Raw genomic sequence first — 15844 nt, 5'->3', positions numbered from 1 at the left:
TCTGTCTTGTTCTTGTCAAGATTCAAAGATATTTAAAGTGGATTTGGGGCTTAAACTATTAGTGACATATCAAATACAGCACAGATTAAATAATTTGCTTCTTTATTTTATGGAGGGCATAAGAAAATAACCACCAATTATTTTGAAGCAATGCAACTAACAACATTAACAAACTTTGGAAACCCCACCCATTTGCAATCTGGTGTTGCCTATACAATAAATGTTCAGGAATTACAATAAACACTAGAGAATTTCAAACCCTGGAGAGCCAATATATTTCTCTTGACTTTCAACTGCCACAGAGTATCAAAAGTGGAGGTGGGGCAAGATGGCGGACTGGTGAGCTGTATGTTTTAGTTACTCCTCCAGGAAAGTAGGTAGAAAGCCAGGAACTGCGTGGACTGGACACCACAGAGCAATCTGACTTTGGGCATATTTCATACAACACTCATGAACACGTGCAACTGCTGAGATCAGCGAAATCTGTAAGTTTTTGTGGCCAGGGGACCTGCACCCCTCCCTGCCAGGCTCAGTCCTGTGGGAGGAGGGGCTGTCAGCTCTGGGAAGGAGAAGGGAGAACTGCAGTGGCAGCCCTTATTGGAAACTCATTCTACTGATCCAAACTCCAACCATAGATAGACTGAGACCAGACACCAGAGAATCTGAGAGCAGCCAGCCCAGCAGACAGGAGACAGGCATAGAAAAAAACAGCATGAAAAACTCCAAGATAAAAGAGGAGGATTTTTGGAGTTCTGGTGAACATAGAAAGGGGAAGGGCAGAGCTCAGGCCCTGAGGCTCATATGCAAATCCCGAAGAAAAGCTGATCTCTCTGCCCTGTGGACCTTCCCTTGATGGACCTAATTGCTTTGTCTCTTAGCATTTCAATAACCCATTAGATCTCTGAGGAGGGCCCTTTTTTTTTTTAATCCTTTTTTCTTTTTCTAAAACAATTACTCTAAGAAGCCCAATACAGAAAGCCTTAAAGATCTGCAATTTGGGCAGGTCAAGACAAGAGCAGAACTAAGAGAGCTCTGAGACAAAAGGCAATAATCCAGTGGCTGAGAAAATTCACTAAACACCACAACTTCCCAGGAAAAGGGGGGTGTCCACTCACAGCCATCATCCTGGTGGAGAGGAAACACTCCTGCCCATCGCCAGCCCCATAGCCCAGAGCTGCCCCAGACAACGCAGTGTGGCAGAAGTGCTTCAAATAACAGGCACACACCCCAAAACTGGGCGTGGACATTAGCCTTCCCTGCAACCTCAGCTGATTGTCCCAGAGTTGGGAAGGTGGAGCAGTGTGAATTAACAAAGCCCCATTCAGCCATCATTTCAGCAGACTGGGAGCCTCCCTACACAGCTCAGCAGCCCAGAACTGCCCTGGGGGGATGGCACTCACCTGTGACATAGCACAGTCATCCCTCAACAGAGGACCAGGGGGTGCACGGCCTGGAAGAGGGACTCACTCGCAACTCTCAGGAGCCATACGCCACTACCAAGGACTTGTGGGTCAGTGGCAGAGACAAACTGTGGCAGGACTGAACTGAAGGATCAGACTATTGCAGCAGGTTTAAAACTCCAGGATCAAAAGGGAGATTTGATTGTTAGAGCCACCCCCCCTCTCTGACCGCCCAGAAACACGCCCCATATACAGGGCAGGCAACATCAACTATGCACGCAAGCTTGGTACACCAATTGGACCCCACAAGACTCACTCCCCCACTCACCACAAAGGCAAAGCAGGGGAGAACTGGCTTGTGGAGAATAGGTGGCTCGTGGACGCCACCTGCTGGTTAGTTACAGAAAGTGTACTCCACGAAGCTGCAGTTCTGATAAATTAGAGATACGGACTTCAATTGGTCTACAAATCCTAAAAGAACCCTATAAAGTTAAGCAAATGCCAAGAGGCCAAAAACAACAGAAAATTATAAAGCATATGAAAAAAACAGACGATATGGATAACCCAAGCCCAAGCACCCAAATCAAAAGATCAGAAGAGACACAGTCCCTAGAGCAGCTACTCAAAGAACTAAAGATGAATAATGAGACCATAGTACGGGATACAAAGGATATCAAGAAGACCCTAGAAGAGCATAAAGAAGACATTGCAAGACTAAATAAAAAAATAGATGAACTTATGAAAATTAAGGAAACTGTTGACCAAATTAAAAAGATTCTGGACACTCATAGTAAAAGACTAGAGGAAGCTGAACAACGAATCAGTGACCTGGAAGATGACAGAATGGAAAATGAAAGCATAAAAGAAAGAATGGGGAAAAAAATTGAAAAAATCGAAACGGACCTCAGGGATATGATAGACAATATAAAACGTCCGAATATAAGACTCATTGGTGTTCCAGAAGGGGAAGAAAAGGGTAAAGGTCTAGGAAGAGTATTCAAAGAAATTATTGGGGAAAACTTCCCAAATCTTCTAAACAATATAAATACACAAACCATAAATGCCCAGTCAACTCCAAATAGAATAAATCCAAATAAACCCACTCCGAGATATATTCTATTCACACTGTCAAACACGGAAGAGAAGGAGCAGGTTCTGAAAGCAGCAAGAGAAAAGCAATTCACCACATACAAAGGAAACAGCATAAGACTAAGTAGTGACTACTCAGCAGCCGCCATGGAGGCGAAAAGGCAGTGGCACGATATATTTAAAATTCTGAGTGAGAAAAATTCGCAACCAAGAATACTTTATCCAGCAAAGCTCTCCTTCAAATTTGAGGAAGAGCTTAAATTTTTCACAGACAAACAAATGCTGAGAGAATTTGCTAACAAGAGACCTGCCCTACTGGAGATACTAAAGGAAGCCCTACAGACAGAGAAACAAAGAGAGGACAGAGAAACTTGGAGAAAGGTTCAGTACTAAAGAGATTCGGTATGGGTACAATAAAGGATATTAATAGAGAGAGGCGAAAAATATGTATGACAAACATAAACCAAAGGATAAGATGGCTGATTCAAGAAATGCCTTCACAGTTATAAAGTTGAATGTAAATGCATTTAACTCCCCAATTAAAGGATATAGATTCACAGAATGGATCAAAAAACATGAGCCATCAATATGTTGCATACAAGAGATTCATCTTAGACACAGGAACACAAAGAAATTGAAAGTGAAAGGATGGAAAAAAATATTTCATGCAAGCTACAGCCAAAAGAAAGCAGGTGTAGCAATATTAATCTCAGATAAAATAGACTTTAAATGCAGGGATGTTTTGAGAGACAAAGAAGGCCACTACATACTAATAAAAGGGGCAATTCAACAAGAAGAAATAACAATCCTAAATGTCTATGCACCCAATCAAGGTGCCACAAAATACATGAGACAAACACTGGCAAAACTAAAGGAAGCAATTGATGTTTCCACAATAATTGTGGGAGACTACAACACATTACTCTCTCCTATAGATAGATCAACCAGACAGAAGACCAATAAGGAAACTGAAAATCTAAACAATCTGATAAATGAATTAGATTTAACAGACATATACAGAACATTACATCCCAAATCACCAGGATACACATATTTTTCTAGTGCTCACGGAACTTTCTCCAGAATAGATCATATGCTGGGACATAAAACAAGCCTCAATAAATTTAAAAAGATTGAAATTATTCAAAGCACATTCTCTGACCACAATGGAATACAATTAGAAGTCAATAACCATCAGAGACTTAGAAAATTCACAAATACCTGGAGCTTAAACAACACACTCCTAAACAATCAGTGGGTTAAAGAAGAAATAGCAAGAGAAATTGCTAAATACATAGAGACGAATGAAAATGAGAACACAACATACCAAAACCTATGGGATGCAGCAAAAGCAGTACTGAGGGGGAAGTTTATAGCACTAAACGCATATATTAAAAAGGAAGAAAGAGCCAAAATCAAAGAACTAATGGATCAACTGAAGAAGCTAGGAAATTAACAGCAAACCAATCCTAAACCAAGTGGAAGAAAAGAATAACAAAGATTAAAGCAGAAATAAATGACATAGAGAACAAAAAAACAATAGAGAGGATAAATATCACCAAAAGTTGGTTCTTTGAGAAGATCAACAAGATTGACAAGCCCCTAGCTAGACTGACAAAATCAAAAAGAGAGAAGACCCATATAAACAAAATAATGAATGAAAAAGGTGACATAACTGCAGATCCTGAAGAAATTAAAAAAATTATAAGAGGATACTATGAACAACTGTATGGCAACAAACTGGATAATGTAGAGGAAATGGACAATTTCCTGGAAACATATGAACAACCTAGACTGACCAGAGAAGAAATAGAAGACCTCAACCAACCCATCACAAGCAAAGAGATCCAATCAGTCATCAAAAATCTTCCCACAAATAAATGCCCAGGGCCAAATGGCTTCACAGGGGAATTCTACCAAACTTTCCAGACGGAACTGACACCAATCTTACTCAAACTCTTTCAAAACACTGAAGAAAATGGAACACTACCTAACTCATTTTATGAAGCTAACATCAATCTAATACCAAAACCAGGCAAAGATGCTACAAAAAAGGAAAACTACCGGCCAATCTCCCTAATGAATGCAGATGCAAAAATCCTCAACAAAATACTTGCAAATCGAATCCAAAGACACATTAAAAAAATCATACACCATGACCAAGTGGGGTTCATTCCAGGCATGCAAGGATGGTTCAACATAAGAAAATCAATCAATGTATTACAACACATTAACAAGTCAAAAGGGAAAAATCAATTGATCATCTCAATAGATGCTGAAAAAGCATTTGACAAAATCCAACAACCATTTTTGATAAAAACACTTCAAAAGGTAGGAATTGAAGGAAACTTCCTCAACATGATAAAGAGCATATATGAAAAACCCACAGCCAGCATAGTACTCAATGGTGAGAGACTGAAAGCCTTCCCTCTAAGATCAGGAACAAGACAAGGATGCCTGCTGTCACCACTGTTATTCAACATTGTGCTGGAAGTGCTAGCCAGGGCAATCCGGCAAGACAAAGAAATAAAAGGCATCCAAATTGGAAAAGAAGAAGTAAAACTGTCATTGTTTGCAGACGATATGATCTTATATCTAGAAAACCCTGAGAAATCGACGATACAGCTACTAGAGCTAATAAACAAATTTAGCAAAGTAGCGGGATACAAGATTAATGCACATAAGTCAGTAATGTTTCTATATGCTAGAAATGAACAAACTGAAGAGACACTCAAGAAAAAGATACCATTTTCAATAGCAACTAAAAAAATCAAGTACCTAGGAATAAACTTAACCAAAGATGTAAAAGACCTATACAATGAAAACTACATAACTCTACTAAAAGAAATAGAAGGGGACCTTAAAAGATGGAAAAATATTCCATGTTCATGGATAGGAAGACTAAATGTCATTAAGATGTCAATTCTACCCAAACTCATCTACAGATTCAATGCAATCCCAATCAAAATTCCAACAACCTACTTTGCAGACTTGGAAAAGCTAGTTATCAAATTTATTTGGAAAGGGAAGATGCCTCGAATTGCTAAAGACACTCTAAAAAAGAAAAACGAAGTGGGAGGACTTACACTCCCTGACTTTGAAGCTTATTATAAAGCCACAGTAGTCAAAACAGCATGGTACTGGCACAAAGATAGACATATAGATCAATGGAATCAAATTGAGAATTTGGAGATAGACCCCCAGATCTATGGCCGACTGATCTTTGATAAGGCCCCCAAAGTCACTGAACTGAGTCATAATGGTCTTTTCAAGAACTGGGGCTGGGAGAGTTGGATATCCATATCCAAAAGAATGAAAGACGACCCCTACCTCACACCCTACACAAAAATTAACTCAAAATGGACCAAAGATCTCAATATAAAAGAAAGTACCATAAAAATCCTAGAAGATAATATAGGAAAACATCTTTAAGACCTTGTATTAGGCGGACATTTCCTAGACTTTACACCCAAAGCACAAGCAACAAAAGAAAAAATAGATAAATGGGAACTCCTCAAGCTTAGAAGTTTCTGCACCTCAAAGGAATTTCTCAAAAAGGTAATGAGGCAGGGAACTCAATAGGAAAAAATTTTTGGAAACCATGTATCTGACAAAAGACTGATATCTTGCATATATAAAGAAATCCTACAACTCAATGACAATAGTACAGACGGCCCAATTATAAAATGGGCAAAAGATATGAAAAGACAGTTCTCTGAAGAGGAAATACAAATGGCCAAGAAACACACGAAAAAATGTTCAGCTTCACTAGGTGTTAGAGAGATGCAAATTAAGACCACAATGAGATACCATCTAACACTGGTTAGAATGGCTGCCATTAAACAAACAGGAAACTACAAATGCTGGAGGGGATGTGGAGAAATTGGAACTCTTATTCATTGTTGGTGGGACTGTATAATGGTTCAGCCACTCTGAAAGTCAGTCTGGCAGTTCCTTAGAAAACTACATATAGAGTTACCATTTGATCCAGCGATTGCACTTCTTGGTATATACCCAGAAGATCGGAAAGCAGTGACACGAACAGATATCTGCACGCCAATGTTCACAGCAGCATTATTCACAATTGCCAAGAGATGGAAACAACCCAAATGTCCTTCAACAGATGAGTGGATAAATAAAATGTGGTATATACACACAATAGAATACTACACGGCAGTAAGAAGGAATGATCTCGTTAAGCGTGACAACATGGATGAACCTTGAAGACATAATGCTGAGCGAAATAAGCCAGGCACAAAAAGAGAAATATTATATGCTACCACTAATGTGAACTTTGAAAAATGTAAAACAAATGGTTTATAATGTAGAATGTAGGGGAACTAGCAATAGAGAGCAATTAAGGAAGGGGGAACAATAATCCAAGAAGAACAGATAAGCTATTCAACGTTCTGGGGATGCCCAGGAATGACTATGGTCTGTTAATTTCTGATGGACATAGCAGCAACAAGTTCACAGAAATGTTGCTATATTAGGTAACTTTCTTGGGGTAAAGTAGGAACATGTTGGAAGTAAAGCAGTTATCTTAGGTTAGTTGTCTTTTTCTTACTCCCTTGTTATGGTCTCTATGAAATGTTCTTTTATTGTATGTATTTTTTTTTTTTTAATTTTTTTTTCATACAGTTGATTTTAAAAAGGGAAAAAAGTTAAAAAAAAAAAAAAAAAAAAAAAGGAAAAAAATATGTAGAGCCCCCTTGAGGAGCCTGTGGAGAATGCAGGGGTATTGGCCTACCCCACCTCGATGGTTGCTAACATGACCACAGACATAGGGGACTGGTGGTTTGATGGGTTGAGCCCTCTACCATAGGATTTACCCTTGGGAAGACGGTTGCTGCAAAGGAGAGGCTAGGCCTCCCTATAATTGTGCCTAAGAGCCTCCTCCCAAATGCCTCTTTGTTGCTCAGATGTGGCCCTCTCTCTCTAGCTAAGCCAACTTGAAAGGTGAAATCACTGCCCTCCCCCCTACATGGGATCAGACACCCAAGGGATTGAATCTCCCTGGCAATGTGGAATATGACTCCCGGGGAGGAATGTAGACCCGGCATCGTGGGATGGAGAACATCTTCTTGACCAAAAGGGGGATGTGAAAGGAAATGAAATAAGCTTCAGTGGCAGAGAGATTCCAAAAGGAGCCGAGAGGTCACTCTGGTGGGCACTCTTACGCACAATTTAGACAACCATTTTTAGGTTCTAAAGAATTGGGGTAGCTGGTCGTGGATACCTGAAACTATCAAACTACAACCCAGAACCCATGAATCTCGAAGACAACTGTATAAAAATGTAGCTTATCAGGGGTGACAATGGGATTGGGAAAACCATAAGGACCACACTCCACTTTGTCTAGTTTATGGATGGAGGAGTAGAGAAATAGGGGAAGGAAACAAACAAACAAACAGACACAGGTACCCAGTATTCTTTTTTACTTCAACTGTTCTTTTTCACTTTAATTATTATTCTTGTTATTTTTGTGTGTGTGCTAATGAAGGTGTCAGGGATTGATTTAGGTGATGAATGTACAACTATGTAATGGTACTGTGAACAATTTAATGTACGATTTGTTTTGTATGACTGCATTTATATCTCAATAAAATGAAGATTAAAAAAAAAAAAAGTGGGGGTAGGGAGATATATCTTCAGCAGTACTACACTGACCTTCAATTGCTAAAAAGCATCAAATGGGGGGAGCAGTGTATCTATGGCAGCTCTAAACTAAAAGTATTTCAAGGCAATATATTTCTTCAATTATGTATATATTTTCAGTCAGTTAATAAGTAGTTTATAGTTTGTAAAATCTGTGATTTATTCTCTTGCTACGGACTTTTTCAACTACATTTATGCCGAGGTCAATGATAACACAAAATACTTCATTTTCTAACCGTATTTCCATGTTCAGATGGCATTATTCTCCCCTATATGTTCATATAATTGTAATACAACATTTGAACACCATGCAAATGAAAATTCCTAGAGCCATTCAGGGTGGAAACATTACAAAATTACAAACCTTGTAGGTGTTTAGGCTCCATTTTCTAACAAGTTCTAACTTTTCCATTGCAGGATTTTTAATTTCATCTGCTAGAATAACTGGTCCACTTTTTGCTTGTGTTCTCTGGCCACCTGAATGATTACAACAAAAGATAAGAACTCAAAACACAAATTGGGAAAGAAAACAAAACACTGATGCTGTTCAAATTAAACTACTTACTCATTTTAAACTAAAAAACTTTTTACAAAGTGAAGACTAGAACTTTCTGGAATCTTTGATGATAGTTTAATGATTTAGAAACATTTCTGTCCATTAAAAGCAAATATCATGTGGTTTGGTTGTCACCTTCTTAAAAAAACATTCCTGCAATAAACCTTTTCTAAGTAAGCTGCTATTCATTTCATGAAAACTAAGATTTTTACAACTAATCTTACAACCTAATAACCCTCCAAAAAACTATCTTTGCCAATGAATCTGAAACACTATGTATTCCCCAGTGATCTTCACGTTGTATTATGCAGACTAGAGCAAAAATTGAACTTTGCTATAATTTTGGAGGATTTTAAATTATAAATTTCAAATTACCGTTAAAAATATCAACACAAGAATCAGATGCTGGGTGAAATCAGATCTACATTTTACCTCCTTATTCGCAAGAGACAAAACAACAGTCACCAAACAAAAAACCAAAGTCATAATTAATAAAGGCAGTGTAAAGCCCGGACAATGTTTTGTTTCAACAATTAAGAAATTATGACATAAAATCAACCCTACAACTATACAGTTCCTAACGTGAAATATTTTTCATAGCAGAAAATATTTAATAAATGCTCATGAGATTAATGATCTGAAACTTTCTAATAATTTAAGAAGAACAATGAAATAAGAAGAGAAAAAGCTGTAAAACTGGTTACAAAATTAAGGTCAGCAAAAATTTCTTCTCTCAGTTACTTCTATAGTCAGAACAGCCTTTTACCCTGGCTTTACCACGGTCTAAGATCAAGAATGGTACACAAACGCCTCACTTATATGGACTAACTATAATGTGCAAACTCAGAACTGAATTCAAGAGCATAGGTTATCAGGGGAAGGCTTATTGTACAGGTTCCCAGATTGTAAGCTCTTACAGCAGTCACACCTATTGTTGAGTTGTTACGTTTACTTCCAAATTCTGAGATCCTGAGCTCTGTGTATAACCTGGTCGTTCCCTGGAACTTTGGGTATCTATGTAACACCTGAGTGACCTGAGATTCAGAGCCAGAGCCCGGCAGCTAGGAACGTCAGCATTACCCCGTACAGCAAATGTTAAAAGAGTCTGAAAAAGATCAGACTTCAATTAGATACATGAATGAAACTGATCTGATTAGTACTAAGGCAAATCAGACTAAAGGATAAAGGATGATATTGACTGTGTTTTAAAACTTCAACTTCTGTGTAAGATCAAAGGAAGAGATGTTTATTTGGTGCAAATTTTATATTTTCTGTAGCACACTAGCTAATTTAACTTGTATGGTCAGCATATTTGAACACTATAATTACAGGGAACCTTGAATAGGGAATGAAATCTTGTTGGTTTGCACAGGTTACTGCGATGCCCCAATACATCCCAGAGTAATCTGGGCAGAGAATAAAAAAGTATTTGCAAAGTCTCCTTGAGTGGCTAGGGGAAAAAGTGGAAATATTAAACTTCCCCACCTAGGGAATTCGTGATATTTTCACAAGCATTGGGGACTACCAATTTAATAGGCCAAGCCCTTGATCTTGGGGTTTGCCCTTAAGAAATTCATTCCTGCAAAGGAGAAGCTAAGCCTACTTATAATTATGCCTAAAAGTCACCCCTATAGAACCTCTTTTGATCAGATGTGGCCTCTCTCTCTAAGCCAACTCTGAAGGTAAACTCACTGCCCTTCCGCCTACACCGGGCATGACTCCCAGGGGTATAAATCTCCCTGGCAATGTGGGACATGACTCCCGGGGATGAGCATGGCCTTGGCATTGTGGAATTAAGAAAGCCTTCTTGGACCAAAAGGAGGAACAGAAATAAAATAAAGTTTCAATGGCTCGCAGATTTCAAATGGAGCCGAAAGGTCATTCTGGAGGTTATTCTGGAGGTTATTCTTGTGTATTACATAGCTATCCCTTTTTAGTTTTTAGTGTATTGGAATAGCTAGAAGGAAATACCTGAAACTGCTGAACTGCAATCAGTAGCCCTGATTCTTGAAGATGACTGTATAACTATACAGCTTTTACGGTGGGACTGTGTAATTGTGAAAACCTTGAGACTGACACTCCCTTTATCCAGTGTATGGACAGATGAGTAAGAAAATAAATACAAAAGATAAATAAATAATTGGGGTGGGGGGCAGATAAGGGGTTTGGGATTTTTTTTTTTTAATTCTTATTTTTATTTTTTTGGAGTAATGAAAATGTTCAAAAATTGATTGTGGTGATGAATGCACAACTATATGATGATACTGAGAACCAGTGATTGTACAGTTTGTGTGATTTCTGGTATGTCAATATATCTCAATAAAATTCCATAAAAAAAAAAGTGGTTCCCCCAGCATTATTTCTGGGGACACTATGCTTAAAAACTTTTGCAAGGAGATAATCTGTAAAGCAAAGCTTGGAAACTACGGTTTTAAAGTAGTTAAAAGGACTTCAAAATACCTCAACTAAAGAGTATAACTGTTCTTCTCACAACTATCCAAATGAAAATGCTTTATAAAATAATATTCGCTTTATTAAAAAAAAATGGTGCACAAAAGCAAACACATTTAAGAATTTACAAAATTTTCATACAAATGAAATATAAAATGTCAATATTTCATATAGAAAATATGGAGTTCAATTTTTCTCCTGTTTTTATAGCCTAGCCATATAAAATGCAGGGCAGATAAAATGCAAAGCTGTTTTTCCCAAGTATTTTTCATTCGGTATAAATGGTAAATTACATGGTATTTTGCTGCAACCTGCAAACTATTTGTAAGATGAGGCTGAAAATAAGAAGACACCGTCCTTTCTACTTGACCCATTCCCAATAATCAACAGCCCAATTATTGAAGGCCCTATTTTGTTTATCAGGAAACAGAGGGCAGAGCTGCAAAGCAAGAGTTTAGAATCAAATAAATGAGTCTACGTTTTTCAGAGCAAAGAAAAGATGCTTTAAAAGATGGGTATATACTTTACAATTTTTTTAAAACAGGTATAATGAATTAAACTTCAGGTTTGAGATACAGTCTAGGAATTTTGAAAAGTCAGAAAAATAGGCTATAGCTATAAAGATTTCCCTTATTGTTAAAGAAGAGTAGCAGCCACCAAAAAAGGCAGAACAACACACACCGAAGAATATAAAGCAAGTGATTATGAAACTGAGGGAATTAGTTAAGCTTCAGCAGTAGCAAGAAGGGCTTTATCCAATCAGTGCAGTGAATACCTGCAGGAACAATTAAATCACTTCCTTGTTGAGCCAGTCGACTAGCTGCAACCCTGCTAGGAGACATAACAGATGGCAGTGGTGGTGCTGGGGAACCTGGAAAGGGTAGACATTTAACTGTGAAAATCCTTTTCCTACTCCAAATACTATACATTTTGAATATAGGTTTACTGATATTTCCTTTATTTTTTTAAACTTTATTTATCGAAGTGGTATCTCCTTTAAAACACTCAAAAACTAGAATGAAAAAATGGAATTGATGTATTTTTTTTAATTAGGAGAGGACTAATAAGTGAATGCTACCAAGATGAGTTCTTTGCATAAATTTTTCATAAAACTATCAAAATCAACCAACACATAACTATAAATCAATTAAAAGAATGTGATTAAAGTCCCATAGTTGAATGATTTAAAGTTTAAGTAAATATTTTGTAACTTGCTACTTTTACATATGAAGATAAAACTCTTATTCAAATAAAAATCCAAAGGCTAAGTATCATGCTTTAATATTCCTTGAAATGTGAAGCCAAGCCTTTATAGGAATTGTAACCAACAATTTCAAATCATATATCATATAGTATAGAGCCTTGCTATTTATTCATAGTGTTGATGCCAGGGACCTATTATCAACTACAGTATCTTAAATTAGAAAGGTAAACTCTCAAGCACCAGATCAGCTGAGCCCAAATCTGCATTTTATCAAGATCTTTAAGTGATTTGTAGTACTTTGAAGTTTGAGAACAGCTAATACAGAGTATTATTATTACTAATCATAAATATCATTCCTAGAGCTTTTTAAACATATCTTGGACACTCTTCAAGAAATACTGATTATCAGTGAAAAAGACATCTGTATTTTTAAAAAAGCCACTCAGTTGATTCTCAAACACAGCTAAGTTTGAGAACCAGAGAAAAGAATACAATTTTTGAATGAAACACAACAGAGTTTTAAATTCTAATTCTGGCTCTATCTACCACTTAGTATGGGGACATCCTGGCAAATTACTTAACATCTCTGAGCCTTTTTTTATAAAGTAAAAAGTACTTACTAGCCAACATTGTTGCTAATGCCTAGCATTAAACCAAAAACAAAAAGCAAACAAAAAAACCTATATAGCTTCAATTGTTTTCTTTACTTAAATTCTAAAACTTGTTTATCTTTGGGGAGGGGTGATGAAAATTAAAATGAAATTGAAACAATTATGAAAGTTCTTCCACATTTTAGCTGAAAATATGTTAAGGTGTACAGTACTTTTATTTCAAATACACTCCTCCCCAGTTCTCTAGAAAATATCATGCAATGTATCAAATTCATAATAAAAATTTTCTAATAGGACAGAATCAACATCAACTTTCTTTACTTAAAATTAGTAATAATTGATCATATCTCAGATATATTAAGTTCTGATGCTGAAATAGTGAACATTTCTAATAGAATGAAAACTTTAATTTGAACTAGAACTCCCATTAAAATTGAAACATGCAATAAACCTAAAAATACTGTTGCTATCTTTCAAAGAGAGAGGAACTTGTCTCTTTAAAATTTAAAACTGGAAGGGGGTCACTAAAATTGACTAGTCTGACCCTCCCAGACAGTTTAACTATAGGAGAAATGAAGCCCAGTGGAGTTAACACAGCTTCTTATTAGAACCCCGGATGTTCTGAATACTAAACTAGTGTTCTTTGTACCACACCACAATAGTTCCATTATTAAATTCACTACAAAAAGCACTAATCCACAAATTACTTGTTGAGTTGGAAGGCATTTTAATAGATTATCTAGTCCAATCACCATTTTAAGCAAAGATTATATCTCTACTATCTAAAGCACAAGGTCTTCTATTATAAGGAAGAACTAAATAAAAGCAGACTGCTGTAGTTCTAGATCTTGATGACCTCAGGAATAGAGCGCTATTGTTCTGGTTACTGCAGTTTGTTAATTTTGCATAAGACATAGTCCCATGATACAACATGAGATCTGTATTATACATATAACAAATGATACATGACTTTACAAACTAAATAGCGAATGATGGAGTGCTGGGGTAACTGGGCATTTCACTTTTTTACTTTATCTTTAAGGGTAATTATCAATTTTCTGTATCTTCACTATTCTAAACCTTAAAGCAACTAAATTAGTTACAAAATCATTTGCCAACACAAAATAAAAACAATTTTTTAACATATAGAATCTTGCTAATTGACTAAATTTGGAGAATTAGCTCTGTTTCATCTCAACAATAGAATCTAGGAATATAACTATATTATGACTTTTAGTCATTGTGTATATAGTAACAACTACAAGTTCTAGTAAAACAAAATTCAGGTACCAATTACACTTTGCTCTTTGATTTATTCATGATTTCTGCCATTACTGATTCTGTAACATTTGTTGTTAGGTAGATACAAATATTTGTTTTTTGTTTTTTTTTTTTACAGTTTGAATTTAAGTATAACGTCTTCTAAATTTGCTATAAGTAAAGATGGAAAAGTAAATGGCTACTATTCTTCCATCAATAATGATTCAATTTTTAAGTTATCATTCAGACATTTTTCCAAGAGAGCTAACATTCTTTCAGTAGACTTATTTGCTAAATTTTAACCATTATGTCATTCTTCACCATGTTCATTCCAATTTATCTTTATGTCTTAAAACAAGGGCACTTAAAACAATTACAACTTTCCAATAAATGCTAGACTAATCCTGAATATGGCAGAATGATTTTCTTTTTAATATATTGATCAACAATGCAGCTTGTATTAAAAAATGTTTTATCAAGTAGTTCAAAAAAACACAAATTACCGCCATTATCTTGAAAGATTTTCTATTTCAATCTGAAGGATTAGGATTTAGTTATAAACAAGTGAAACTGACTGGCATTTTCATATTCATACATAGCAGTTCGTAGTGGTCAGTTATTTTTTAAATGTTGTATAATTTAAGGGGAAAAAGATGACATCAAATGTCGGTTAAATAATTTCCTTGAAAATACTTAAAATATCTTAATAATTTTTATCCTATATTGAAATTTAAAATTTTAAATTGATGATTGGTATAAAAATGACATCACATTTTGCAAAGTAAGCTTTATGTCTCTTGTGAGCCCTTTAAGCACTCAGACAATCCTTTCCAATTCAGTTACCCCTTTAGATAAGAGTGCTACACAATGGTTACTAAGAAACTGACATACATGCTCTCTTCCTCTTCATAGCTTTATTTTTCTGAACATAAGAATGAAAAGGTAATTAAAAAATGATGTCACTAGATATTATTTTGCAGCATAGAGTAAGAGATATACTCTATTATATATATATTATAATATTAACATAGCCATCTAGCAAAGAATATAGCTCAAAACCTAATTTGTTCTTGAATAAAGTATGGGCCATTAGTACAATAAAAATACAGAATACTATTATCTGTAAGAGGGTTAAAGATGGTAAAGGCAGGGAGATCTTTTTTCACTTTGTGAAATTATAATGTAGTAATAAATTAGTATATACTTTATTGAACATAAACTACAACTACTGCTTTAACTACAGTGCTATCAAGAAAATCTATTTTCCACATCCATATTTTTACCTTGTTTTACTTTTTCTCACTGATGTGAAAATGAAGAAAACACTTGAGAAAAACTATTACAGGCAAGAACATTAAAAAAGGAGGCAACTTCTTCCTTTCTATTTAAAAAAAAAGTGTGTAGAAGAGTTAACACAGCAGGCCTGACTGCTAATCCTTAGGAAGACCTGCTTTCAAGGTTGTCTTCTGGCTAGCATCTGGGAACAGGAATTTGGGAAGGGTTCCTTCCATTCCCAGAACTATTAAGAGTGGTTCACCATGCTTAAACATGTTTATATAGACAATGCAGTTTATGTTGCATACCTGCTTTCTTCTGCGGGTATACAATCTGGAAC

General features: G+C 36.1%; 1 protein-coding gene across 4 annotated transcripts in view; it reads right to left on the bottom strand.

Moving 5' to 3' along the window:
• The window catches only part of ARFIP1 (ADP ribosylation factor interacting protein 1), a 195913-nt gene that overhangs the window by 87185 nt on the left and 92884 nt on the right, over positions 1 to 15844 (bottom strand). For 3 of the 4 annotated variants that reach the window (XM_037830835.1, XM_037830832.1, XM_037830831.1), the window contains 2 exons: positions 11930 to 12025; positions 8512 to 8624 (listed from right to left, as the gene is read on the bottom strand). In XM_037830835.1, the coding sequence (XP_037686763.1) occupies positions 8512 to 8624; positions 11930 to 12025 (209 nt within the window). The remainder of the gene's footprint in view (positions 1 to 8511; positions 8625 to 11929; positions 12026 to 15844) is intronic. The other variant, XM_037830834.1, reaches the window with a different exon arrangement.

The sequence above is a fragment of the Choloepus didactylus genome, chromosome 3 (genome assembly GCF_015220235.1).
Source record: "Choloepus didactylus isolate mChoDid1 chromosome 3, mChoDid1.pri, whole genome shotgun sequence".
In the NCBI taxonomy this organism is placed as follows: domain Eukaryota; kingdom Metazoa; phylum Chordata; class Mammalia; order Pilosa; family Megalonychidae; genus Choloepus; species Choloepus didactylus.
This window is presented reverse-complemented; position numbering and strand designations above follow the sequence as displayed.